Genomic DNA, 26,399 nt, shown 5'->3' with positions numbered 1-26,399 from the left:
TGTGACCTACACCATGGCTTGCGTGGATCCTTAACTCACTGAGCGAGGCCAGGGATTAAATCCACATCCTCATGGATACCAGTCGCGTTCTTAACCTGCTGAGCCACAATGAGAACTCCTTCTGGACAAGCAGTTGAATCCCTGTTTGTTTTTTGTTTTGTTTTGTTTTGTTTTTGTCTTTCTGCTATTTCTTTGGGCCGCTCCCGCGGCATATGGAGGTTCCCAGGCTAGGGGTTGAATCAGAGCTGCAGCTGCCAGCCTACACCAGAGCCACAGCAACGCGGGACCCGAGCTGCGTCTGCAACCTACACCACAGCTCACGGCAACGCCTGATCGTTAACCCACTGAGCAAGGGCAGGGACCGAACCCGCAACCTCATGGTTCCTAGTCGGATTCGTTAACCACTGCGCCACGACGGGAACTCCTGAATCCCTGTTTTTAATTCTTTGGGGTATATACCTGGGAGTCAATGCCTGCCTCCAGTTTCACCTCCTCTGCTGTATCTATGCCCATGGCTAGGTGGTACCAGAGCACAAGTGATGCCCCTGTACTAAGCAAACAGTTGTTCTGTGTTGTGCGCCCGGCTCTGCCCCCTCCACACTGCCTCCCCTCTCCCAGACTGCTTCTCTCCCCCACTCAGCGCTGTTCTTTGGATGCACTGACTTGGTGCATGACTTCCTCAGGAAAGATTTAGTGGGCCTTTGTTGCTTTTCCTCCCCAAGGTGGAGTTCTTTGTGTTGGCACAGATATGCACGTTATAGGATACTGTATGGATAGCATGACAGTAGGGTCCCTGGACTAGGGGAACTCATAGGCAGACGGGTGGGTTGGGGGCCTGCCAGCATCTCTCAGTCTGCAAAGAAAGGATTTCAGAAATCTTGTCCGTTCCTGTCCTGAAAGGAGATGAAGGCGGCAGGCAAACAAGAGGTAGGAAGAAAAGGATCATTTCTTTTCTCTCCTTTTCTTTTTTTGGCTAAGACCTCAGTATACAGAAGTTCCTGGGCCAGGGATTGAACTTGGGCCACAGCTGTAACCAGAGCAACAGCAGTGAAAATGCTGGATCCTTAACCCACTGAACCACATGGGAACTTCATGAGTTTTTCTTTTCTTTATTTTTTTTCTTTTTCTTTTTTTTCTTTCTTTCTTTTTTTTTTTTTTTTTTTTTTTTTTTGGTCTTTTTGCCTTTTCTAGGGCTGCTCCCTCGGCATATGGAGGTTCCCAGGCTAGGGGTCTAATCGGAGCCGTAGCCACCGGCCTATGCCAGAGCCACAGCAACACAGGATCCGAGCCGCGTCTGCGACCTACACCACAGCTCACGGCAACACCGGATCCTCGACCCACTGAGTGAGGCCAGGGATCGAATCCACAACCTCATGGTTCCTAGTCGGACTCATTAACCACTGCGCCACGACAAGAACTCCCAAGTTTTTATTTAGAAAAGAAAAAGTAGGAGTTCCCGTCGTGGCGCAGTGGTTAACGAATCCGACTAGGAACCATGAGGTTTGCGGGTTTGATCCCTGCCCTTGCTCAGTGGATTAAGGATCTGGCATTGCTGTGAGCTGTGGTGTATGCCAGCAGCTACAGCTCTGATTAGACCCCCTAGCCTGGGAACCTCCATATGCTGCAGGTGTGTCCCTAAAAAGACAAAAAGACCAAAATAAATAAATAAACAAACAAATAAATAAAAGAAAAAGAAAAGAAAAAAAAGAGAGTGACCAGCTTCAAGCAGTATGATTTCCTGGAGTGCTTTTTTACACAGGAATAGATGGGCATGCCAGGCAATGCTTTGCAAATTAAGATGAGAAACACATGGGGTTGGACTCTCAGAGGCCTGCAGGGTTGAAGAGCTGTGCTGCAGTGGAGACTCCAGGAGAGGTCTCCCGTCCAGCCACTCTCTTCCAAGGGTAGACCTTTGTGGGATCCTGGCAGGGGCACTCCTAGGTTCTTGCAGGAGTGGAATAGGGAGAAAATGGAAAGGTAGAAAAATTTCCCTCTTCAGGGTCCTTTTAGACCTAAACCTTTCTTCTTGCTTAGCAGTGGGGTTAAACTGGGGTCTTCCTTACAGTGGACATTTGCCAGTCTGTTTCGAGGGTGCCTTATGCATTGTAGGGTGTTGAGCAGCATCCCTGGCCTCCAAGTTTTGCTGTCAGGAGCACCCCTAATCCTAACAACCATAAATATTCCTAGACAGTGCCCAGGGTCCCTTGGGAGTGGTGGTACCTATTGCTCCTGGTTGAGATCTGGCTTACACCTGTTTAACTAGGATGAATAACTGAATTTGCTGATAAAATAAGCTTGTTTTGCCTTGGAGTCAAGAGGTCCCCTTTGCCTACTGTACAGATGGAAAAATGAGACTGGAGTCTGCGGCCCTAGAGGATAATTGGAACCTGACCGCATCCAGGTATCTAGGGACAGCCCCTCTGGAGCCACGTGGCAGCAGCAAACTGGACTCAGGGAGTGACTACAGCGGGTGTCGTGTGCCCCTCTGACTCAGTCTCTTCACTCTGCTGATTTCCCAAAGGGCCTCCAAGGTTCGACTTTTCCCGGCCGTCCAGTGGGTCTCGAACCCTCGAAACAGAGCCAGCCCCGCTCTAGCGGGTCACCTGAGCGGCGCATAGGGGAGAGGCGGAGCGAGGCGGCGGCGAGCGCGGCCTTGTGGGGATTGTAGTCTCGGCCCCGCCTTCGCCTCGCGCCGACCCCGCCCCTGGAACTACGCTCCCGTCGTGCCCCGCAGCGCCAGGCGGTGGTGGAGGCGGGGCAGGTGGGCTGGTTGCTAAGACTTGGTGAAACGCCGCGCTCCTGCCGGTATCCTCAGGTAAGCACCGGGTCTCGGGCTCTTGCGACCCAGGCTTCCGAGGAGGGCGAGCGGGGGGGGGGGGGCGGGGGGCGCGGCTGCGGGGACATCGTTTGCGCGGGGAGCGAGTGGGTAGCCAGGCCCTGTTTCTGCGCGCCTCGGGCGGGAGCTGGCAGCGACGCGTGTACGCGTGCGCGGAGGGCCGTTGGGCCGCGGGGACGCGGCTCTCCGCGCGCATCTACGTGTTGCGCGTGCTTCTGCCCCTGCGGTTTGTTGTGAAGACCTGGTGCCGCAGCTGCTTTCGGTGCGCCCTTCCCTCGTGTCATCGCGGCCAACCCTCTGCCTCCTTAACAGCTTCCCACCTTCCTTGGGTGAAAGGCCTCAGTCTTTCTGAACGTCCTAAACCGTGACAGTCCTTCCTGTTTCTTACGGAATGTGTGAGCGGGCAAGGCCTTCTTAAGTTCTAGCCTCGCGTCTCTCCCACACGCCACATGCCCGAGGTTTTTGAACTTTCCTGCAGAAGCCTGCTTTTAGGGAGGCGATTGTCCGCAGGTAAACACGCAAGTTATCCCATTAAATTCGAGTTTTGCGTTAATAACGAATATATGTGTATATGTTTTTTAGTGTATTTCCTAAAGATTGCATGGGACACACTTTTGATAAAAATTATCAGCTCAGTGACTGTGGCATAGGCCAGTGGCTATAGCTGCGATTCAACTGGGAGCCGTCGTATGCCATGGGTGTGGTCCTAAAAAGAAAAAAAAAATTATCAGCTCACTTGGCATTTGAATTTATCAGGGTGAGACCCCCACCCCCACCCTGATAAATTGTTTTCTGGAGACGCTATGCAGACTTGGTGGCCTTCCACCAGTGGGTGTGGTGGAGACTTCAGTACTGGATGTCTCCAGCACCCTCTGCACAGGACTCCCCACCCTGCCTCATCTGCCGTCCAGGCCCAGCTGTGGGTTACTCTCTCCCAGGAGCCTTCCTGGAGTCTGCCTGCCACAGTCAGGACTGGGCCCCTGAGGAGCTGTGCCCCAGAACAGGGCCATGCCTCGCATGGATTTTTGCACTTTCTGCCCCTGACGGCATGGTAGTGGTGGATCCTGTTTCACTGAGTGGGAAGCTGGGTTGGGGTCAGGACAGGTACCCTAGGTCTTAGCCAGGAAGGTGCGGACTTGGGGAGGACGTGAGGCAGGGCCCGGACACAACTAGTGGTGAGATAAGGCCTCTCTCTGGGATTGGGTGTCACCTGCAGAGCCTCAGCTCACTGAATAAGCACCCTATCCCTACTCCTCCTGGAACCCTGGGTGCAAGTGCCACAGGAATTCCTGAGCACTGGATGAGGAGACTGGCTCTTAAGGGCCTGGCTTGCTGGTCCAGCAGACCCTCCAGGGGCTTCCCCAATGCAGTGAGCCCTCCCTGGCAGTCCATGCCTGCAGCAGAGGCTGCAGCTGTCAACGTAAACTCCCTAGCTGTAGGCAGAGGGAGTTGGCCAAACCCAGGTCAGGGCTGAGCTGGGCAGGACCAGTAGAGAGCGCAGCAGGGAGGGGTGTGGGGTTTTGAGAACAAAAAGAGGAACAGGTCAGCCTCGGACCATGTTTAGGTATCTGGAGGTGTTTAAGCAAGTCGTGGATGTGGGTGCTGTTCCCAGATGGGCTGCTCCCTTTGTTGAGGGGGGGTCACTCTCTGCAGAACCTGCTTCTCATCTGTAAAAGGGGCTCAGGACACCGATCGTACAGGGCTCAGAGGGCAGAATCAGGGAGCTCTTGGCCACCTGGCCGAGAGATCAGATCCTGGCTCTGCCCTCCTAGCCAGTCCCTTGGCCAGTAGGAAGCCGATAGCCCTAGTCTCCCTCTGGGGTCACTGAATGGAGTTGGGGAGCCCAAGCTCAGAGGTATGAGGACATGCTGTGGGTACAGCACCAGCCTTGGTCAGGAGGTGCTGGGCCTTGTTTGGGGTCTGCTGACCTAGCAGATGTCCCCCCGTCGCCAGGAACAGCAGCTTTACTGAGATACGATGCACACACATTGTGTGGGTTACCCACTTAAAATCTATGTTTTAGCATTTTTAGTATATTTATAATGTGTGACTATCATCTAATTCCAGAACATTCCACCACCCCAAAAGGAAGCTCTCTTCCCCCATCACCAGTCACTCCCCTTCCTCCTCCTCACCAGCCCCTGACAACTAGGAACCCACTCTTTGTTTCCGGATATGCCTGTTCTGGGCATTTCCCATCCATGGAATCCCACACTGTGTGTCCTTCTGTGTCTGCTTCTCTCACTGAGCATCGTGGTCTCCAGGTCTGTCCACGTGGTAGGAGTGTTCGTGCTTCTCTCCTTTTCAGGCTAAGTGATGTCTCATTGTGTGGAAGGACTGCATTTGGTTTTTCCATTCATCTATCAGTGGATGTTTGGATTGTGTCCACCTTCAGCAAAGCAAGCTGCAAGCCACATCTGTGACCTACACCATAGCTCACGGCAATGCCGGATCACTAACCCGCTGAACAGTGCCAGGGATTGAGCCCATATCCTCATGCGTACTAGTCGGGTTCGTTACTGTTGAGCCATGACGGGAACTATTGTTCACCTTTTGCTGTTGTGAATCGTGCTGCTGTGAATGTGCGTGGGCAGGTTTCCGTGTGGATGTGTGTCTTCACTTTTCCTGGGCACATACCTGGGAGAGGAGTGGAGTTCAACTGGTGCCCTCCTGGGTTTTCATTCACCCTCCCCTAGGAGCTGGCGTCCTGGCCAGCAGTGTCCTGGTGGCAGCCTCCTTTATCTGTTGCTTGCTTTGTTTTAATCAGATAGGGGTTGCACTCTTGAAGGGACAAATGGGACTGTGTCTGTCTTTTGCCTGGGAGACAGTGGGAGCTTTTGTGGTCTGGAGCCGGCCATAGCCTCCCCGGCACAGTGTGTACCGGGAGCAGATTTGGAGCTGCACTGTGGACCCTCCTGAGGGCCCCGCCTGGCACAGGGGTCATGGGTGCCCGAGGGACCTCTCCACGCTTGCTACTTCTCAGAACTGCCACCAGCACCCATTCCTGTGTTCGCCAAGCTTGTATGGCGAGCTTCAGACAGGTGGTGGTGGGCAGGGACCTTGTGTGCCCTCTGGGGAGCCATGGGTCAAGGAGTGAGACAGGAGCATCTCAGCAGTAAATCCCCAGTAAATAGGAAGTGATCTCAGCACTTCCTAGTTCATGGGGATGAGACGGCAGGGGCTGGTCCGCTGCCAGACGCCACCAGGGTGCTCTAGTTGGTGTGGACGGGCAGTGGCCCCCAGGTTTTCTGCGGTTGTGTGAAGATGATCTGTCGTTCATCTTTGATGCCAGCCAAGGCAATCCTGGCTGTAGGAATGTAACGCCAGGCATGAACGTAACAGGAATTTTTTAGAAGACACATTTTTTTTTTGTCTTTTTGCCTTTTTCTTCTCCTGGAGCATATGGAGGTTCCCAGGCTAGGGGTCCAATCAGAGCTGTAGCCACTGGCCTACGCCAGAGCCACAGCAACGTGGGATCTGAGCCACGTCTGCGACCTACACCACAGCTCACGGCAACACCGGCTCCTTAACCCACTGAGCGAGGCCAGGGATCGAACCCGCAACCTCATGGTTCCTAGTCGGATTTGTTAACCACTGTGCCACAGTGGGAACTCCCAGAAACCATGTTTTTGAAAAGTGCGAAGAAAAACAGGTGGAATGAATCTCAATAATGCATTTCTTTATCCCGACACCTGCAGAGTATACCCACTGTAGCAGGTAGTCAACACAATCGTCTTGGTTTCCGTGGGGAGCTGATTCCAGGGCCCTTTGAGGATAGCAAAATCCGCCGATGCTCCAGGCCCTTGTGTAAGATGGTACAATTGGTCCAGCGTGTCCATGGATTTCCTGTGGATGCAGAGAGCCGAGAGCTGACTGTGGGAAAAAACCTATGAGATGGTTTACATTTTTCTTGTACTGAGTCTCTGAGGTCAAGTGTGCATTTTCACTCATGGCACATCTCAAAGAGAAAGGGGAAAAAGCCACCTAAGCAAGGGTGAGTTAAGCTCCGTACAAACCAAGCGTTAGTAGGACGTGAGTAAGAGCATGACCGCTGCTGCATAGCACTTGGGCTGGAGCTCTCGGACCACCCTCCAGACGCAACACGCTCCCGGACCCACCCCTCCAGCTGACCAGGCCTCCCACAGCCGAGGATGATGCTCTGCTCCGGTCTCTGTCTCCCACAGTCAGAACCATACCGAGGATGGACCCCGCCCTGGGCATCATGGAGCTGCGTGGGGATGTGAAGGCCGGGAGCCCTGAGGGAGAGCTGGCATCGTGGGAAGCCCTCCCAGTCCTGTCTGAGCAGCAGTCGGGGGACGTGGAGCTGGTACTGGCCTACGCTGCACCTGTCCTGGACAAGCGCCAGACCTCACGCCTCCTGAAGGAGGTGTCAGCTGTCCACCCGCTGCCTGCACAGCCTCATCTTAAAAGAGTGCGTCCCAGCCGAGACCCTAGCCGCCCACACACGCTGGAGATGCTGCTATGCCTGGCGGGGCCAGCCGCAGGCACACGATCGCTGGCCGAGCTCCTTCCGACACCAGCCGTGGACCCCTGCGGCCTGGGTCAGCCCTTTCTCGTGCCCGTGCCTGCCCGGCCGCCGCTGACCAGGGACCAATTTGAGGAGGCGCGCACCCACTGGCCCACGTCCTTCCATGAGGACAGGCAGGTGACCCGAGCCCTGGCCGGGCAGCTCTTCTCAGCGCAGGAGCGAGCTGTGATGCAGGGCCACATGGAACGGGCTGTGTGGGCGGCACAGCAGGCGGCCTCCAGGGGCCTGAGGGCTGTGGGGGCAGTGGTGGTGGACCCGGCCTCGGGCCGTGTGCTGGCCACAGGCCACGACTGTAGTGGCACGGCCACCCCCCTACTGCATGCCGCCATGGTATGCATTGACCTGGTGGCGCAGGGCCAGGGCCGTGGCACCTATGACCTCACACACCACCCTGCCTGCTCCTTTGCCCCAGCTGCTGCCCCCGAGAGTGTCCGTGTCGGCTCTGTGCGCAAACTGGAAGAGGACATGGATGGCCTTCCCTATGTATGCACCGGCTATGACCTGTATGTTACCCGTGAGCCCTGTGCCATGTGCGCTATGGCCTTGGTGCACTCGCGTGTGCGACGCGTCTTCTATGGGGCACCCTCGCCCGATGGTGCACTGGGCACCCACTTCCGCATCCATGCCCGGCCTGATCTCAACCACCGCTTCCAGGCCTTCCGCGGTGTGCTGGAGGCCCAGTGCTGCCAGCTGGACCCTGATGCGTAGGTGCCTGGCTCTGGACTTCCTCAGCCTCCCTTGCAGTCACCAGGGGCTGCTGTCCCACCACAGTTTAGAAACACTTGCCTCCCAGCCTGGAGCCCACACGCACTGTTCCAGCTGGCTCATGGAGCGCATTCCTGCCTGGATGAACCCTTCCCTGGGTGTGAGCATGGCAGGTGTCCCGCCAGGCCATGTAGCTGGGCGCCTTCAGACTGGAGCCCCCGGGTCCACTGGGATCGTGTCTTCTTTTCTCAGGTGTCAGGTATCAGCTCTTATGTGTGAAAATAAACAAGTTAAAACCAGGTTGGTGTCTGTTGACAGAGATGTGAGGCCGTGGTGGCTAAGGGTCCCTGGGTTCGCTGGTTGCTTTGCTGACAACTGGGTTTGTATAGTAGGCGGCGAGCTTCTGAGCCGAGTAGGCAGAGCAGGGCCTCCAGAGTCTGGAAGGCTGTGGCTGGACTCCGATGAGAAGTCCCATCACCCTGGACCCAGCTGACTAAGGCTCCCTCCAGGCCACCCACTTCCCATCCTTCACAGAGGCCAGAGGGCCAGGTGGGGGTCTGCCACAGCATGGTTGGTGCTGGAGCCTGTGTATGTGTGAGAAATTCAGGGCAGCCATTTGTCCTCCCACCAGATGTGTTTTGACTGACCAGGTGCGGCAGGGCCCTGAGACATCCCTGTGCTGAGCCATCCTGGAGCCCCAGCCAGAGGATGCTCATGTGGGCAGGGCATGTGGGGGGCTCTCCCAGAGCTGGGATGGTGGGCAGGCCAGTGAGCTACTAGGCCTGCAGTCAGCAGGGCAGGGCTGGGCTGAGGATCCCCATGGGGCCCTTGCTGAGCAGGGGCCAGGGACAGGCCTGAGGAACTCCTGGTCACTGGAACCTTCTCACCTGGACCACCGCTAGGCATGGCTTCCTCACTCCCTCTGGTGCCAGGCATGACCATGTTGCCTGGCCCATTTCCTGAAGCTGGCATAGTCTGCCTACAGGTCCCTTGATTAACTGGTGAATCCTGCTCAGTTACACACCATCGTGGTACCTCTGTGAGAGGCTGCTCTGTGACACCAAGCTCTTGGGCTCCAGGGCAGGGCTGCTGGGTGCGAGGCCTGTACCTGGGCATTTCACTTGGGTTGTGATGGGGTCCTTGGCCCTGTAAGACCCTCAGGAGTGAAACCCGCAGGCCAGAGAGGTTGTGTGATTTACCCGAGGTCACACAGCGTTCGTTGAGTGTGGACTTAGTTCTTGGTGACTCAGTGACTCCTCGTGGCCTTAGGAGGCCCTCAGAGCCACCCATGGATAAAGGGGACATTTGGGGGCCGGGAGGATGAGAAGGCAGGGGGTGGTGGTGGGAGGAGTGTCTCTGGGATCCTGGAAACATCCTAGCTCTGGCCCGGTGCCTCTTCTCCCATTGGTGTACAGGCTCCCAGGAGCCCTGAGGTGAGGAGTTGATTAGGGTCACAGATTTGGGGCTGGGCTGGTGTTTGGATCAAGAGCCCAGACACCCCTGTGAATGGTCTGGTGGTTAGGATTCTACCTGCAACAGCTGCCTAGTCCTGCAGCTTGTGTTGGGGTCACCAGCAGCCGTGGGGACCCCCTGACTGTGTCTGTCTCCCCTCCAGGTGGCAGCAGGCTTCCACTCCGCCCTGTCGTCACTGTGGAAATGTCAGGTGAGTCTTTCCCCTGACTGGCAGTGGGGGGATTACCAGCTTCTTGGTCCCTCTGGGAACTGCCCAGGTGGCTGGATGCACTGTGGCCCCCTGCAGGCACAGCCTCGCTCTCCTCCAATTTGGGTGTTGGGGTCTCCCTGGGCATGGGCCAGATGACAGGGAGACACGTCTTCACGGTGATCATCTGGCAGCAGAGAGCCTGTGGGGTGCTGCTCAGAGGCCAGGAAGAGGGTGGCTCTGGGGAGCCAATGGTGCTGTGCTGTGTGTGGGTGGGGCAGTGGCCCCTGTGGGTCTGTGCAGGTGCTGCCATGGCAGCATGTACGCCAAAATGGAGCCACACGGAAACACCCACGGCCTCTGTGTGGGGATGGTGTGCACAATATGACGTTCCATGTTTCAGAGCTTGAAGTCCCACTTCTGAGACCTGGGAACATGACCTTAGACCTTATTAGAGATTTTATGAGGTCACGTTGGTCCTAAGACAGTGTGACAGACGTCCTAAGAAGGACACCTGGACACAGACACACAGAAGCTGTGGAAGAGGGAGGCAGAGGTGGGATGTTTCCACAAGCCCAGGACTCTGGGGTCCCAGAAGCTGGAAGGGGTGGGAAGCACCCTCCCCTAGAGCCTCCGGAGGGAGCGCGGCCCCACCACACCTGGATCTTGGTCATCTGGCCTTTAGAATGGGACAGGATACATTTCTATTGTGTTAGTTTAAGCTCCCCAGTCTGGTCATTTTTGATGCCACTTTCCCCACTGAGTGCATGCGTTCCGAGTGCCAGGACCTTCCCTGGCCTTACAGGTGTGACTGTTCCAAGAAATCGCCACGAATGCAGTGATTTACACAGAATCAATGCTCTCACAGTCCTGAGGTCAAGGGTCTTATTTGGGCATCACAGGGCTAAACCCAGCCCTGGGCAGGGCTGGCTCCTCTGGAGGCTCCAGGGGAGAGTTGGTTCCTCTTTTCCACCTTCTGGAGGTGCCGAATCCCTGGCTCTCAGCCCCTTCCTCCATCCTCACAGCCAGCAGCTTGGCATCTCTTCCGACTCCTCCTCCAACCCTCCTGCCTCCCTCTTAGGAGGACACTGTGTCAACACTGGGCCCCCAGCAAATCCATGGGTCACCACCACCTCAGGGGCCTTCACTTAACCCCACCTGCAAAGTCCCCTCTGCCATATGAGGTGACATATCCACAGGTCCTGGATCCAGATGGGGATGTCCTTGGGGGTGTTACAAGCTGATCATAGCCTGAGTTTTGTCCCTGCTCCCTGTCCCTGCAGGAAAGGAGAACAACTTCCCCCCGCTGCCCAAGTTCATCCCGTTGAAGCCCTGCTTCTACCAGAATTTTTCTGATGAGATCCCCATCGAGCACCAGGTCCTGGTGAAGAGGATCTATCAGCTGTGGCTGTGTAAGTGGGGGGGATGGGGGGTTCCCATACTACCCCAAGACCCAGGCCCTGGAGTGGTCCAGGCCAGGATGCTGCTTGGGCCCGGGTGCTGAGAGGGTTTTGTAACAAAGCTCCTTTCTGATAACTCCTGTTCCTGGGTAGCTGGGTGGCTGGGCGGGACCCCTGCCCCTTCTCTGGCCCTGCGCTCTTGGGAGCAACTCCCCAGGAATGGGAGGAGTGTCCCGGTTTAGCTTTCCTCCTTCCCCCAGTCTACTGCGCCACCCTGGGCGTCAACCTCGTCGCCTGCCTGGCCTGGTGGATTGCTGCCGGCTCTGGAGCCAACTTCGGCCTCGCCTTGGTCTGGCTGCTGCTCTTCTCCCCTTGTGGCTACGTGTGCTGGTTCCGGCCCGCGTACAAGGCCTTCCGGTGAGTCTGGTGTGGGCAGCCCTCAGGGAGTGTGCATGCTGACAGTCACCTCAAAACCCAGGCCACTACTGTACAGCACCGGGAACTGTGTTCTTGTGTTAGAATATGATGGAAGGTAATATAAAAAAAGAATGCGTATAGGCATTCCTGCTGTGGTGCCATGGGATTTGTGGCATCTCTGGAGCACTGGGACATAGGTTCAATCCCCAGCGTGCCCCAGCAAGTTAAAGGGTTGGGCATTGCAGCTGAGGCATGGGCCACAGCTGTGGCTCACATCTGATCCCTGACCTGGGGTCTCCATATGCCACGTGTCTAGGGGAAAGAAAAAAATAATATATGTGCATATATGTGGGTGACTTTGGTGAGAGTAGAAATTGAAGGAACGTTGTGAATCAACTATACTTAAAAGATTTTTTAAAAACTGAGGGGAGGGAATTCTCTGGTGGCTCAGCAGGTGAAGGATCTGATGTCGTCACTGCTGTATCTTGGGTCACTGGTAAGGCATGGGTTCAATCCCCGACCCAGGAATTTCTGCATGATGTGGGCACAGCCAAAAAAAAAGGGGGGGAGTGGGACCCCTCACCTCCATGTTGGGTGCCATGTGGGACTGCACCCTGGCCTGCTGCCCTGGCCCACACGTTAGCACTGGCCCTTGCTCTTGTCCAGTTTGGATGAGTTTACGTCAGGTACAGATGATGGCTCATGAGTCAGATCCAGCCACTGTCTTTTAATAACTTGGAGGTATACTTTATGCAACTCATCTATGTGACAATTCAGCATTTCCAGTATCTTTACAAGGTTGAACAACCATCACCTCTAATTCCGGAACATTCCATCTCCCCAAAGAGAAACTCTGTCCCCATCAATAGTCACCCCCATCACCTCCCCAGCCCCTGAAAACCAGGAACCCACTCTCTGCGTCTGTGAATGTGCCTGTTCTGGACGTTTCCCATCCATGGAATCCCACACTGTGTGTCCTTCTGCGTCTGCTTTTCTCACTGGGCGTCATGGTCTCCAGGTCTGTTCACGTGGTAGCAAGTGTCAGGGCTTCTCTTTTTCAGGCTGAGTGATGCTCCTTGTGTGGCAGGACCACACAGTGTTCTGTTGATGTGCGTTTGGATTGTTGCCCCCTTGTGGCTCCTCTGAGTCTTGCTCTGTGAACATAGGCTCCCAGTCAGCCCCCTGCTACTCAGCTGTGTGCCCCTGGGATTGGTCCCTGAATCCCAGACTTTCAGGCTGAATCAGAGGGGGTCCCTGATGCCCTCTTGAAGGCAGGAACCAGAAACTCACTCTCTAGTGCTGAAGATAAAGGGGTTGTTGCTTGAGCCCCCCAGCTGGCTCAGGTGAAGGGGCATAGGATCAGGGACCCCTGCAGGCTTTGGACACAAGGCAGCTCTGCCTTCCCCACTCTTCCTCCCGCACTGGGTCCCTTCCTTCATGAGCGGCCTGGGAGAGTCCCCCTACAGCCCTCCCTCCCTTGTCCAGGGCAGCAGACCTGGTTCCAGCACAGAGAGCATCTTGAACCTGATGTTTACCTCCCAGATTGACCCCTGATGACCGTGTGAAGGCCACGTGCCATGTGCGTGTGGTCAAGACTTCAGTTCCAAGGAAGGTGTCTTACATTCCCTCCGTGAGGGATGTGTCGAGCATGGCGTCCTCGGAGGAACCGCACGGGGCCCTCATGGTCAGAACCTGAGGAGGAAGACGTCCTAATCGCCACCCCGTCTCATTCTCCTCATGCCATGGTAACGGCTATTTTCCTTCCTTCCAGATCTGACAGCTCCTTTAATTTCATGGCGTTTTTCTTCATCTTTGGAGCCCAGTTTGTCCTGGCCGTCATCCAGGCCATCGGCTTCTCAGGATGGGGCACATGGTAAGCAAGGGCCCCAGGAGCCCTGATGACCGTCCCCTATGATACATGTTCACTGTGGAAACATGAGTCCTGCTGGTGCGGGTGGAACACTGTGATGAGGTCCCCAGCCCAGACCCTGACGGCTGGAGGAGGGGTGACGTTTCTCCCTGCTCCGTTAACCCTCCATGGAGGTGCCAGGTCCTGGCATCTGCTCCAAGGTCACTGGGGCCCCTGTGTGGTAGTCCTGCCCACTTTCTGTCAGCTTGTGCAGGGCCACCTGGCTACAGCTGCCCAAGGGGGACCAGGGAAGTGTGGTCACTGTTGTGTCCTGTGGGTCAGAGAGCAGCTGGAGGGCCTGCCGCACCGTCTTCTGTTTGTTTGTTTTTGGGGTTTTATACAAGGCCGCAGAAACAAATAACTCCGGACTTAGTGACTTAAAATGAAACAAGCTTATCATCTCACATTCTAGAGGTCAGAGGCCAACTTGGGCCTCATGGGGCAGGTCTGGTTCCTCCAGAGGCTGCAGGGGAGATTCAGTTCCTCCTTTTCCAGCTTTTGGAGGTGCCGCATCCCTGGCTCACGGCCCCTTCCTCCATCCTCACAGCTGGCAGCATGGCATCTCCCATCTCTCTGTCTCTGACCCTCCCTCCTCCCTCTTATGAGGATCTCGTGGTGACACTGGGTTCCCGGGGAATCCAGGGTCACCCTTATCTCAGAGGCCTTCACTTAACCCCACTTGCAAAGTCTCTCTGCCACAGGAGGTGACACATTGCAGGGCCCTGGAGCAGAGTGTGGCACTGTGGAGCCTGCGGGTCTCAGGCGTCAGCGTGGGGCGAAGATCGGGTGGTTTCCCTTCCCGCCCTCTGTGCTGCCACGCTGTCTCGATGACTTCTGGTTAAGGTTTCCTCTAAAGTATCAGGGCTTCAGAGCTGAGAAGTTGCTGGGTCACGCCCTCGAGCATTCTTCCCCTGGGTGGGTTTTCTAGCTCCTGGTTGCGGGTTCCTGTTCCCATTGATTTCGTGGTCTCTGTCCCTGTCACCTTGCCATGTCCTTGGGCATGGCCACCAGGTTACTTGGACCCCCCCCGAGCAAAGCATCTCCCTGAGTTCCTGACGTTGCTCTCTCTGCTCATGGGGAGCAGATGCTCGGTGTTGGCCCCAAGTGCTGGATTTCCTCCTGGCCGACGGCTTCCTAGGTCTGGGTCTGGGGTCCCCAGGACTCACCCCAGGTGCAGGAATTCACTGCAGGACCCCCAGGATTTGGCAGATGGTCATCCTCCACCCAGCACGGCCGAGACTCCAGACTCTGGGAGCAGAGCAGGTGCCTGTGTAGACCCTGTTTTGGCATTGACGGCATAGGGACAGGGAGCCCTTAGGTCTGATTCCAGGTGCCATGGTCCCATGCCTGCCTTCAGCCCCCTTCTGTCCTCCGCCCCCACCACCCAGCTTTTCTGGTAGAACCGGGGGTCTGTACCTTCCCTGGTGGCCCAGCCTGCAGAAAGGGAACAGCAGGAGCTGACTCCCTTCTAGGGGGGCAGCTCACCCCAAAATGTCCTCTCTGTGAAGTGGAGAGGAGGGTGAGGGTGGTAGTGCTGATAACAGTATAGTAACAATAACACCCCTGCTTGTGCAGGTGCATCTGAGCAACCCCTACCCCCACCCCATGGCTCCAGGCTGCTCCCTGTAAAGGAGTCTCCCAGCCCACTCCTGTAGACAGGGACAGGCCTGGGTGGGGGGATGGGGCTTGGGATTAGAGACCTTTGCTTCCTGCCAGTGTGGGAAGCAGCCCCAGCTCTGGTTTCTTGGAGTGTCCCCTATGATGACCTCTTGGCTCCGCAGAGGCAGGAAGAGGAGACGGGGCCCAGCCCATGGCCTCCTGGGGGGGCACCAGCAGGGACTTGGGGCCCAGGGGCTGCAGCCCTGCCCGACTGCATTCACTGTGACAGGCCAGCTTGTCCCTCCCCTGCCTGAGGTCCGTCATTGCTTGAGGTCTCCCTTCTCCAGGGTTTTGCCCTCGGTTCCTTCCTTTTCAGCTCAAGGTAGCTGCAGTCCTGCAGGTCACCTCCAGGGGGTAGCTGCCCATGCTGGGGTCAGTGGTTTCCGGTGGCGCTAAGGGGATGCTCCCAGCCTGTCCTGGGCCCGCGAATCTGTCATTGTCTGCTCTGCAAACACTTCTCTGTGAATCCGTAAAGGAGAAGGACTTTTTTCTTTTTTTCTTATGGTCGTACCTATTGCATGTGGCTGCTTGATGTGGCTCTGGTGTAGGCCAGCGGCTACAGCTTCGATTAGACCCATATGCCGTGGGAGCGGCCCAAGAAATGGCAAAAAGACCAAAAAAAAAAAAAAAAGAAATGTCTTACATGTAAAAGACCATGATGCTCTTTTGCACTTGGAAACCAACAGTGACCCCAGTACCACAGATGCTGACATGTGTCAGTACTGTCCGCTTGTGACCTTTCCACGGGGGCTGCATAGAGGTTCTCAGAGCCAGAGCCGGCACTGCCCTCCACCCCAGTGCCCTCCCTGCCAGCATCTGACACTGCCTCACCATAGCTGCGTGGGTACAGTGCTCTGACACCCTCAGGCTTCATTTGAGCTTCCTTAGCATTTCCCAGAAGGTCCTTTCCCCTTCAGGCTTCCTTGTGGCTTATTAAAATGTGGCCTTAGTGGTCAGTTCACATCAGACTCAGGTGAGGTGTACACGTTCCTTGATCCGGGGTGTCAGTTGCCCTGTAGTTCCCACCGAGGGCTCTACTGTTATGCCTTCACAGCCCAGGAAGTCACACTTTGTTTTTTTGGGGGGCTATGCCTGTAGCATGTGTAAGTTCCTAGGCCAGGAATCAAACCCATGACATAGCAGTGGTGCAAGCCACTCAGTGACAACACAGGATCCCTTTTTTTTTTTTTTTTGTCTTTTTAGGGCCTCACTTGCAGCACTTGGAGGTTCCCAGGCTAGGGGTCGAATCAGAGCTGTAGCCGCCAGCCACAGCCACAGCCACAGCATCGCCAGATCCAAGCCACGTCTGCCACCTACACCACAGCTCATGGCAATACCAGATCCTTAACCCACTTATCGAGGCCAGGGATTGAACCCGCAACCTCATGGTTCCTAGTCAGATTTGCTTCCACTGTGCCACAACGGGAACTCCAACACAGGATCCTTAACTTGCTATATACTACCAGGGAACTCCCCAAAAGTCACCCTTTTAAGTGCATGACTTGGTAGTTTTTAGTGTATTTACAAGGATACAGGTACATCTCCTGTATCTAATTCCAGAACATTCTACCTCCCTAAAAGGAGACCCTGTCCTCATCAGAAACTCCCACCCTCCCCAGCTCCTGACAACTAGGAACCCACCCTCTGTCTATGTGGACCTGCCTGTTCTGGACATTTCCCATCCATGGAGTCCCACACTGTGTGTCCTTCTGTGTCTGCTTCTCTCACTGAGCATCGTGGTCTCTAGGTCCGTCCACGTGGTAGCAAGTATCGGGGCTTCTCTCCCTTTCAGGCTGAGCGAGTCTCCATGTGTGGAGGGACTGGTGCGTTGTTCATCTATGGGTGGACATTTGGGTTGTTGGTACCTTTCTGCTGTTGCTGATAGTTCTGCAGTGAAGGTTCTACAAGTGCCTGTGTGGTGTGGATGTGGTGTGTTTTCATTTCTCTCAGGTACACACCTGGCTGACACGGCCCAACCCTCCCACAGCTTTTGCAGGCTATGTCCTTGTGCACGTTCTGTCCCCATCTCCCTGGCTTTAGCCCCTCCAGCTCCTGGCCCAGCAGCCCTGGGGGAGTACCTGGTGCCCCTCATCCCCTCCTCAGCCCTCATCTGCAGGCCTGTCATCCTCTTTGCCTGGCCTGGCAGGTGCAGCAGGTATTCACGTGACCGTCTGTGACTGATCGAGGCTCATTTATCCCCGGCTGCTCCTGAGCCCATTATCCTGGGCAGTCAGTGAGGTGGTTTTCTGGAAGCTCCAGCTGCCAGTCCCTGCTGGGCACATCTGAAAGCTGGGGCTTTGGAGCAGCTCCCTGTTCTACATCCCCATCCTCCCCAGCAGCTGCGATCCCTCTTGTTCGGAATGCCAGATCCCGTGCGAGATTATTTTTCCCCAGGGCGACGCTCTCGCAACCCTCCCCCTGCCCAGGAGCCCACAGGACAACATTCAGTCACCCCTGGCCCTGCCCAGCTGCCTGCCCAGCACCCGCCCAAGCCCCTGGCTGCCCAGCTCTGCTCACTCCCCTCAAAGTGCAAAGCAGTGTGCACTTATACATGAGAAGGTCTCTCCTGGCATCACAGAAGGGGCAAGGCTTGTGCTCATATGTGCATGTGCACACGGGTCATATACGTGTGTGCCTACACACGCATGTTTTTATAAATACTCTCTGGCAGGATCCGTAGCAGAGGAGCTCACTGATTCCCTCTGGGCTGGGCGGGGGTTGGTGGGAGAGAGACTGTTTATTGTGTATGTTTTCAAGGTTCTTGAATCCTGAACTGCATGGCTTTATTACTTGCTAAGGAAAAAGAGTCTCAAAAATACTGTATTTCCTGCCTCCACTCCCAGAGGCAGACATGGAGAGAAGGTGGGTTCGTCCATGTACCGTCTCAGGGCATACCCACTGACCCTCAACTTTCTCTTGTTTCATGTCTCTTTAGTATAACTTGTGTTCGTGTTGTTCCCAGCCAGTGGATGTTTAGCTTATCCCCAGCTTTTCCTTATAACAAATAATGCTATGGCATAAATTCTTAGAAGTAAAACAGGCGGAGAAGGAATAAGTGTGTAAGTCTTGTTATAGGTCGGGCCCCATCACTGTCCAGAGCAGAAGAGTTTTGGACTTCCCTGGTGGCCTCCCTAAGGATCCAATGTTGTCACTGCTGTGGCTCTGGTCACTGCTGTGGTGTAAGTTCAGTCCCTGGCCTGGGAGCTTCTGCATGCTGTCAGCAAGGCCAAATAGTACAGTTTGCACCTCTGTTCCCTCACACTCCATAGGTGCCAGAACGATGGTGGAAGAACATTACCTTTCCTCACTTGCACGTCTTCCTTGGTGGGTCTGAGCACCATTTCTTAAGTTTACTGGTTTCCTGATAGTCCTTGTGTGAATTGCCCATTTCTCTCTGTCATTCATGTTTTTATTTTTACGTATTTATTTATTTTTTTAAGGCTGCACCCATGGCATATGGAAGTTCCCAGGCTAGGGGTCTAATCGGAGCTACAGCTGCTGGCCTACACCACAGCCACAGCAATGCCAGATCCAAGCCACGTCTGTCACCTACACCACAGCTCACAGTAAGGCTGGATGCTTAACCCACTGAGCAAGGCCAGGGATCAAACCTGCAACCTCATGGTTCCTAGTTGGATTTGTTTCTGCTGCGCCGACAGGAACTCCTGTCATTTCGTCTTTTTTTTGTTGATTCTTCAGAGCTCTTTACATAGGTGGGATAGCAGGTAACTTGTCTGGTATTTGCACTGGCTCCCATGTGCCCTCTCGTCCCTTGCAGTGGTTGGCTGGCAGCGATTGGGTTCTTTCAGATCAATGTCGGGGCCGCCGTGGTCATGCTTCTCCCCGCCATTATGTTCTCCGTGTCGGCCGCCATAATGGCCATTGTGATCATGAAGGTAAGTCCTTCATCCCAAGATGTACAGCTTCTCAAGCATCCTGACCCCTGACCTCCTATCCCTCGGGGCTCGTCTTATCCCTGTTTTGCACTGCGGTCTGTAGGCATCAGCCACGTGAGAGTCATCCTGGGACCACATGGAAAGTGATGAGGCTGATGATGTGTCCGCCTAGCCTTCCCAGAGGTGACTGTCTTGTCCATCTGCCTCCTGGGCGCCCAGCAGCACTGCATGGAGAAGCCTGCCCTGTGTTTTTGTCTTTATTTCTTTTTTTAGGGCCACACTTGCAGCATATGGAAGTTCCAGGCTAGGGGTCCAATCAGAGCTGCAGCTGCCAGCCTACACCACAGCCACAGCAACGCAGGATCTGAGCTGCATCTACAACCACAGCTCACGGCAACATCGGATCCTTAACCCACTGAGCAAGGCCAAGGATTGAACCCACATCCTCATGGATCTTAGGTTCATTACTGGTGAGCCACAAAGGGAACTCTGGCCCTGTGCTTTTGAAAGTGGGGTTCTGAGTACCTCCTATCCTCCTTGCCTCAGGATCCCAGCTGTTTGGCAGGTTCTGAGGCCGTGCCCTGGGCCTTCTGGTTCCCCCATGTTTGACCCCAGTGTCGTTTGTCTGCATGGAGGACCCCAAGGGCTAGGAGGAACCAGCGGGAAGTAGACCCCCCTGGAGGCTTGAAGAGATGCCAGACAGAGGCTGTGGAAGGGGCGGGGGCAAGTGCAATTCCGCCAGGAACTTAGCACAGACGGAGAACTAGAAAGCAGTCAGGCCGCAGATCCCTCTATGCAGGGAAGGGGCTGGAGGTCAAGCATGTGCCCAGAGCAGAGCTGACCCCATCAGGGTCCTCAGCACCTCCCAGGCTTGGGAGTCCAGCAGGAGGCAGCTGCACAGACAAGCCCTGCCTCGGACATGAGGGGGTCTCTCCACTGTTCTGCTTTCTCTATCCTGCAGGTGCACAGGATCTACCGAGGCACTGGTGGAAGCTTCCAGAAGGCACAGACAGAGTGGAGCACGGGCGCCTGGCGGAACCCACCATCTCGGGAAGCCCAGTACAACAACTTCTCAGGGAACAGCCTGCCTGAGTACCCCACCGTGCCCAGCTACCCAGCCAGTGGCAGCCAGTGGCCTTAGGGGGATCCCAGCTCCTCCTCCCTGTCCACTCTTGCTGCCCTGGGTTTGGTGAGACCCCTGCACAGCTGGGACAGCAGGCCCCAGGGACTCTTGGGGACCTGGGCACACCATCATCTCATCTCCAAGAGCAGAGCCCCTTGTGGGCCCTGTCCACGAGTTGCCTGGCCTCTGCTGCCCTGCAGAAGGACACCCTCTTGGTTCCAAATGCATTTGGCCACTGTGACGTTTGCTGTGCTGCAGCTGCGTCCTGTCCCCTTGGGGTCTCAAGGGCAGATCCGGGCTGAGGACTCTGAGAAGGGCTCTGGCCTGGTGTCCATCCCCCCATCCACTGTCCAGGCAGTTGCCCTCAGCCTGGGCCCAGGCAGAGGGAGGCCTTCCCAGCACCAGGCTCACCAGGCAGTGACTTGATGTGTAGCCAGGTCCTTAATGTTTGTTTGTTTTTGCCTTTTTTAGGGCCACACCCAGGCTAGGGTTCTAATCGGAGCTGTAGCCGCTGGCCTACGCCACAGCCACAGCAATGCCAGATCCAAGCCATGTCTGCGACCTACACCACAGCTCACGGCAATGCTGGATCCTTAACCCACTGAGTGAGGCCAGGGATTGAACCCACAACCTCCTGGTTCCTAGTTGGACTCGTTTTCACTGCGCCATGACGGGAACTCCAGGTCCTTTTTTTTGTTTGTTTGTTTTTCTTTTTTTGTCTTTTGTTTTTTTAGGGCTGCACCTGTGGCATATGGAGGTTCCTGGGCTAGGGGTCGAATCGGAGCTGTAGCCGCTGGCCTACACCACAGCCACAGCAATGCCAGATCCAAGCCATGTCTGCGACCTACACCACAGCTCACGGCAATGCTGGATCCTTAACCCATTGAGTGAGGCCAGGGATCGAACCCGCAAACTCATGTTTTCTAGTCAGATTCTTTTCTGCTGCGCCAAGATGGGAGCTCCGGTCCTTGATGTTTTTGACATCAAGCAGAAGAGCCTGCAGGGAGAGCCAGAGGCCCATTCACTCTCCGTGCCACGATCTGAGCTTCTCCCTGTCTGTCCGTCCATCCATCAGCCAGCTTGCCTCCAGCCTCCATGCCTGTGTCCATGCTTGTTCTAGGATACTCTCTTCTCCATGGCAGGGGTCTCAGAGCTGGGACCCTCAGGCTGGACCTCATTAGACCCAAAACCGGGGTGACCCCTTGTAGGGGGAAGGGGAGCCACTGACCTGTCTCTACTTGATGGGAACAGGAAGATGGGGCATCTCCATGGAGCATAGACTCTTGGCTGCCATGCACACCCCACCCCCACCCCTACCCACCCCTGCTGCTTTGGGGACAGCAGTTGTTGCTTCTTGGGAAAACAAGGAGATGTGACAAATCTGTGCCTTATTGACAAGCCATTCCTCTTCCTTCCCCCTTGGTCCTTCCAGCTCCTTTCTGACAAGCAGCCAGCACCTTTGTAAATGAACGGGCTCCCTGACTGCTGCCCCTCGGCTCATAGTGGCCCGGCCTTCAGGGCAGCACCAGAACTTCCCAGAGGCCTCCCTCCATGCCTGTGTCCACTGGCCTGGCTGCCTGAGCTCCACACCCCATGGTGTCTGAAGGTGGCCACAGCCCGCTCCTGGGTCTGGGCCCCTGACAGCCAAGGCCCCCCGGGGATGAGAAAGCTGGTCCTGTCAAGTCTCAAGCTGGCCTCCCTCAACCAAGGTGTGCGCCGTGCTCACCCAGGCACTGCTGGTAATGGGCTGCAGACCAGGTGTTGGGGTTTGCATGCAGCTCCCACCTCTACCCCTTGCTCCTCGCTGTACATCGTGCTTTTTGTTACGTGAAAATATCCAGGAAATAAATCCGTCCTTTCTGCATCAGGTGAGCCGCCATGAGGGCAGTTTGTGGCATGTGTTTTCCCTGCCTGGGATCCCAGGGCACAGCCTCTGACATGATAAACCATGACCAAGCTGTGTGTCTGGGCCCACAGCCTGTCTACGTGGCCAGATGCCCAGCATTGGGTTGGCTCTGCCTGAGGCCCTGCCCTGAACCCTGTGTCCATGCACCCCGGTGCCGTTTCTTCAGTTGCCACTTCCATCGCTTCGTTTTCTTCATGCTCAACAGCTTTCATTTGAAAAAGGAAATTTGTGGAAAATGAGATGCCAGTGCCACTTGCATAAAGGAGACATAATGGGAGAAGTGGCTGAAATATGGACAGCTCACTCTGCAGAGGCCCCCAGCCCAGCTCATGTGTGGCTCTGGTGGCAGAGTGGACACCTGTGTGGACCCACGAGGGAGGGTGGTAGGTCTGTTACTCACAGGATGCCAGCGGAATGGCATTAACTCTGCAGAGAGAAATCAGATGAAACCCAAGGCAAATGGCTTTTCCCCCAAGTTCATATGAAGTCCTCACCCCACACCTCAGAATGGGACTGCTTTGGGAAGAGGGTCTTTGCACAAATGATTCGCCAAGGGGCTGTCACACTGGAGCAGGTGGTCCTAATGTAGCAGGACCAGTGTCCTATTAGAGGGGACCTCCAGGAATTACCTGGTGGTACAGTGGGTTAAGGATCCGATGTCACTGCTATGTCATGGGTCTGATACCTAGCCCGGGAACTTTATGCTGCAGGTTCAGCCAAAAATAAAAAGGAGGGGATGTTTGACAGACACCAGCAGGGACCACATGGAGACAGGCAGAGACAGCATGATGCTGCTATGAGCCAGGATTGTCTGTGACACTTGGAGGCTAGGAGAGAGCTGGGGGGATGGGGCAGGCTGTCCCTCTGCAGGAATCAGCCTGTTACACCTGCTCTCTTGGGCTCTGCCCTCCTGAGCTGGGAGGGGATAAATGTGAAAGCCATGCAGCTGCCCCTCAAATACTGAGGAAGAATATCAGGGATATGAGGAGGTTGCAGGTGCTGGGCTGTAGGGAACACGCCTGGGGCATGGAGAGCAGTGCTGGGGTGGGCAGGCAGGCAGCGCAGATGGAATTTGAGGCCTGGATAGGAGGTTGGATGGTGGGCACTTGGGTCTGGGGACTGGATCCGTGCTGTTGGCTCAGAGATGTAGGATATGGGATGGGATGGAAGTGAGAGAGGTCCAAGGCGAAGTCAAGAAGGGGGCTGACTGCTGGAGCAGCCATAACAGGACCAGAGACCCGGGCCCTAAACAAAGGTTTCACCCATTATAGCTCCAGGCCTAGATACCCGGGGTCCGAGAGGTCCCAGGGAGGGTCCTTCCTCGTCTCCCAGCTCCAGGCTGTGCCTCTGTCCTCACAGCTCCCTCTAGTCTCAGACAAGGACACCATCCTGGGATCCAGGGCCCATCCACATCCAGTTATGATCTCAGCTTCCTCCTTACCTTTATTGCATCTGAAAAGATCTCATTTCCAAGTATGGTCTCGGGTTCCAGGATGTGGGGCCACCACTCAGCTCCTCTGGGGGACCTTGGCCATCAGAGCAGGAGGAAGAGCAGAAGGTAGCCTGATGTGGGCACATCTGCCAGCCAGGCCCTGCCAAGGCTGTAGTGAGGGGCCTGGCTGCTTAGCCCAGGAGCCCTTGCACCCTGAAGGCCTCAGTTCCTGCACAACTGCCCCTCATGGGTCCTTTTGGCCTCAGTTTCCCTTCTGTGGCTCATGGTGATCAAAGAGAACTCCGGTCCCAATCATGGGTGAGCTTGTGGTGTCAGGCCTCACCTGCAGTTGAACACTCTCTTCCATTGGGGTTGGGGTGAGGGTGCTGGCTCACCCTCAGAACATGCATGTCCAGGAGTTCCTGTCGTGGTGCAGTGGTTAATGAATCTGACTAGGAACCATGAGGTTGCGGGTTCCATCCCTGGCCTTGCTCAGTGGGTTAAGGATCCTGCGTTGCTGCGGCTGTGGTGTAGGCCGGCAGCTACAGCTCTGATTAGACCCTCAGCCTGGGAACCTACATATGCCGTGGGAAGCGGCCCTAGAAAAGGCAAAAAAGACAAAAAAAAAAAAAAGCATATCCAAGGCCTTGTCCCACTGGGGGAGAGGCCAGGCTGCAGAGAGGGCTAGTTCAGTTCAATTCGACAAAATGCACTGGGGCACCTGCTTGTACCTATGGGCTGGCACCAGACACCAGGACGCAGCCCTGATCCCATCCTGAGGTGTCTTCATGGAGCTGCCTCTTAAAGGGTAAAGGAGCAGAAGGGGGCGCTTCCTGCCTGTCTCTTCCCGGAAATCCACAGCTATTTGGGATTTACTTGGAGGCTGGGATGTTGTGTGACTTTCTGGGATGGGGGAGTGGGGTAGGGGGCAATGGAGAGACTAGCACATCCTCTTTACAATGTTCTTGTTATTTCATCGAGAATCCCAAAGGGGCTGTTTGCCACCCCATCTTTCCCAAATGGTGTCCTCATGATCAAAGCCAAAAGGAAGCAAGAACATGTGGACCACATTTGAAGTGGGTTGAAAAAGAGGAAGCTTGAAAGGCTGTTTGCTTTTTCAAAGATCTCAAGTGATTAGAGAGATATATATTCATTTGAGGCAGGAGGTCCTGTGCTGGCAATTCTTTATTCACTAATTCATGGACTCTCATAATGTACCCAAGGGGGTTATTGTTAGTTATAACTTAGAAGCAGAGGAGGACCAGAGGGGGTCAGTGACCTACCCATAGTCACACAGCCACTGGGTGGCACAACCCAACCCCAGCTATGGCCTTTCTACATTCTTTTTTTTTTTGTCTTTTTGCTATTTCTTGGGCCGCTCCCGCGGCATATGGAGGTTCCCAGGCTAGGGGTCTAGTCGGAGCTGTAGCCACCGGCCTACGCCAGAGCCACAGCAACGCGGGATCCAAGCCGCATCTGCAACCTACACCACAGCTCATGGCAATGCCAGGTCCTTAACCCACTGAGCAAGTGCAGGGACCGAACCTGCAACCTCATGGTTCCTAGTTGGATTCGTTAACCACTGCGCCACGACAGGAACTCCCCTTTCTACATTCTTTCAGCTGCACAGGCCACCCTATCTTTTACAGGATCAAGGCTGGAGCTTCCTTTTAAGGCTCAAATATCTCTGGAGAAGAGGCCACCATGTCCCCTGCTCCCCTGGAAGCTGAGCAACTGAAAGCAGATTTCCTTAAACATTAAGAATGGAGGAGTTCCTGGAGTTCCTGTCACAGCTCAGTAGAAACGAATCTGACTAGTATCCATGAGAACACAGGTTCTATCCCTGGCCTCACACAGTGGGTTAAGGATCTGGTGTTGCCATGAGCTGTAGGGATAGGTTGCAGACATGGCTCAGATCCTGCGTTGCTGTGGCTGTGGCATAGGCCAGCAGCTGTAGCTCTGATTGGACCCCTAGCCTGGGAACTTCCATGTGCCACACCTTTGGCCCTAAAAAACAAAAACAAAAAAAAAAAGAAGACACAACCATACAAAATCTACAAGATGTAGCAAAAGCAGTTCTTGGCGGGGAGTTCATATCAATACAGGCCTTCCTCAAAAATCAAGAAAAATCTCAAAGAGTGTATAGAGGAGTTCCATGGTTAATGAATCCGACTAGGAACTATGAGGTTTCGGGTTCAATCCCTGGCCTTGCTCAGTGGGTTAAAGATCACTGTTGCTGTGGGCTGTGAGCTGTGGTGTAGGTTGCAGACACGACTTGGATCCTGCTTTGCTGTGGCTGTGGTACAGGTCGGCGGCTACGGTTCTGATTCGACCCCTAGCCTGGGAACCTCCATATGCCACAAAAGCAGCCCAAGAAATGGCAGGATTAAAAAAAAAAAAAAAACTGGATAGAAGAGGAGAGTTGGACCAGGGAAGTCTGAGGAAGTAAAACCTGGAGTTCTCCAGAATCTGGGAGGATTGTGGAGTTGTTTCATTCATTTATTCACCACACACCGTGACCACACAGACTGAGTGCCTGCTGTGTGTGCCTACAGACCCAGCAATGAGCAAAACAGATGTGGTCTCTGGTTTGGTATGGCTGGTGGAGGAGGGTGACTTGAAACAAACACACTCCTTTATGTTAAGGCTCAGGTTGGAAGGGGTCAGCTTGTACCGAGAAAGGACAATGGGGGAAGAAGCTTGGGCTTCCTGGAGGTAGTGACATTGCAAGTGGAGCTGAAAGAGGAGAACTGGGTCAGAAGAAGCCCTAAACTGTTGCCATTCTGCCATCTCCTTCTACTTTAATTCTCCTTCCCCAAATTTGTCTGCTGGACAGCAGGACAAAAATCAGAGACCATGCAATCTTCCATCTGCCAAATCTAGCTTTTAGCCTTTAGGGTCTGGCCC

General features: G+C 55.1%; 2 protein-coding genes across 9 annotated transcripts; both read left to right on the top strand.

Annotated features, from left to right (window-relative positions):
- The first annotated feature begins 2,742 nt into the window (after positions 1–2,742).
- On the top strand, positions 2,743–22,021 carry ADAT3 (adenosine deaminase tRNA specific 3). Its single transcript, XM_085013524.1, has 8 exons — positions 2,743–2,815; positions 7,021–8,342; positions 9,706–9,753; positions 11,034–11,162; positions 11,411–11,567; positions 13,339–13,440; positions 18,914–19,031; positions 19,993–22,021. Exon 2 carries the CDS (start codon positions 7,038–7,040, stop codon positions 8,091–8,093), a length of 1,056 nt encoding a protein of 351 aa, XP_084869650.1. The 5' UTR covers positions 2,743–2,815; positions 7,021–7,037; the 3' UTR covers positions 8,094–8,342; positions 9,706–9,753; positions 11,034–11,162; positions 11,411–11,567; positions 13,339–13,440; positions 18,914–19,031; positions 19,993–22,021.
- Positions 2,743–22,021, top strand: SCAMP4 (secretory carrier membrane protein 4). 8 transcript variants are annotated; one of them, XM_085013544.1, is made up of 8 exons: positions 2,743–2,815; positions 7,021–8,342; positions 9,706–9,753; positions 11,034–11,162; positions 11,411–11,567; positions 13,339–13,440; positions 18,914–19,031; positions 19,993–22,021. In XM_085013544.1, exons 3-8 carry the CDS (start codon positions 9,747–9,749, stop codon positions 20,170–20,172), a joined length of 693 nt encoding a protein of 230 aa, XP_084869670.1. In that variant the 5' UTR covers positions 2,743–2,815; positions 7,021–8,342; positions 9,706–9,746; the 3' UTR covers positions 20,173–22,021. The 8 variants fall into 8 exon arrangements, with proteins under 8 accessions (XP_084869670.1, XP_084869668.1, XP_084869669.1 ...); XM_085013542.1 differs by having other exon boundaries at positions 11,393–11,567; XM_085013543.1 differs by having other exon boundaries at positions 7,021–8,349.
- Positions 22,022–26,399: the final 4,378 nt, after the last annotated feature.

The sequence above is a fragment of the Sus scrofa genome, chromosome 2, assembly GCF_054392235.1.
Source record: "Sus scrofa isolate SSC_HxYL_T2T_F1_AM1 chromosome 2, Sscrofa_HxYL_maternal_Yorkshire_Landrace_v2.0, whole genome shotgun sequence".
Classification (NCBI taxonomy): Eukaryota; Metazoa; Chordata; class Mammalia; order Artiodactyla; family Suidae; genus Sus; species Sus scrofa.
This window is presented reverse-complemented; position numbering and strand designations above follow the sequence as displayed.

Excerpts from the sequence above, each read along its gene's own strand:
- ADAT3 (XM_085013524.1), top strand. The coding sequence starts at position 7,038 with ATGGACCCCGCCCTGGGCATCATGGAGCTGCGTGGGGATGTGAAGGCC.
- SCAMP4 (XM_085013538.1), top strand. The coding sequence starts at position 3,286 with ATGCCCGAGGTTTTTGAACTTTCCTGCAGAAGCCTGCTTTTAGGGAGG. Across the intron at positions 3,347-9,705 it reads AGGGAGGCGATTGTCCGCAG|GTGGCAGCAGGCTTCCACTC; the intron begins GTAAACACGCAA and ends TCTCCCCTCCAG. Across the intron at positions 9,754-11,033 it reads CGTCACTGTGGAAATGTCAG|GAAAGGAGAACAACTTCCCC; the intron begins GTGAGTCTTTCC and ends CTGTCCCTGCAG.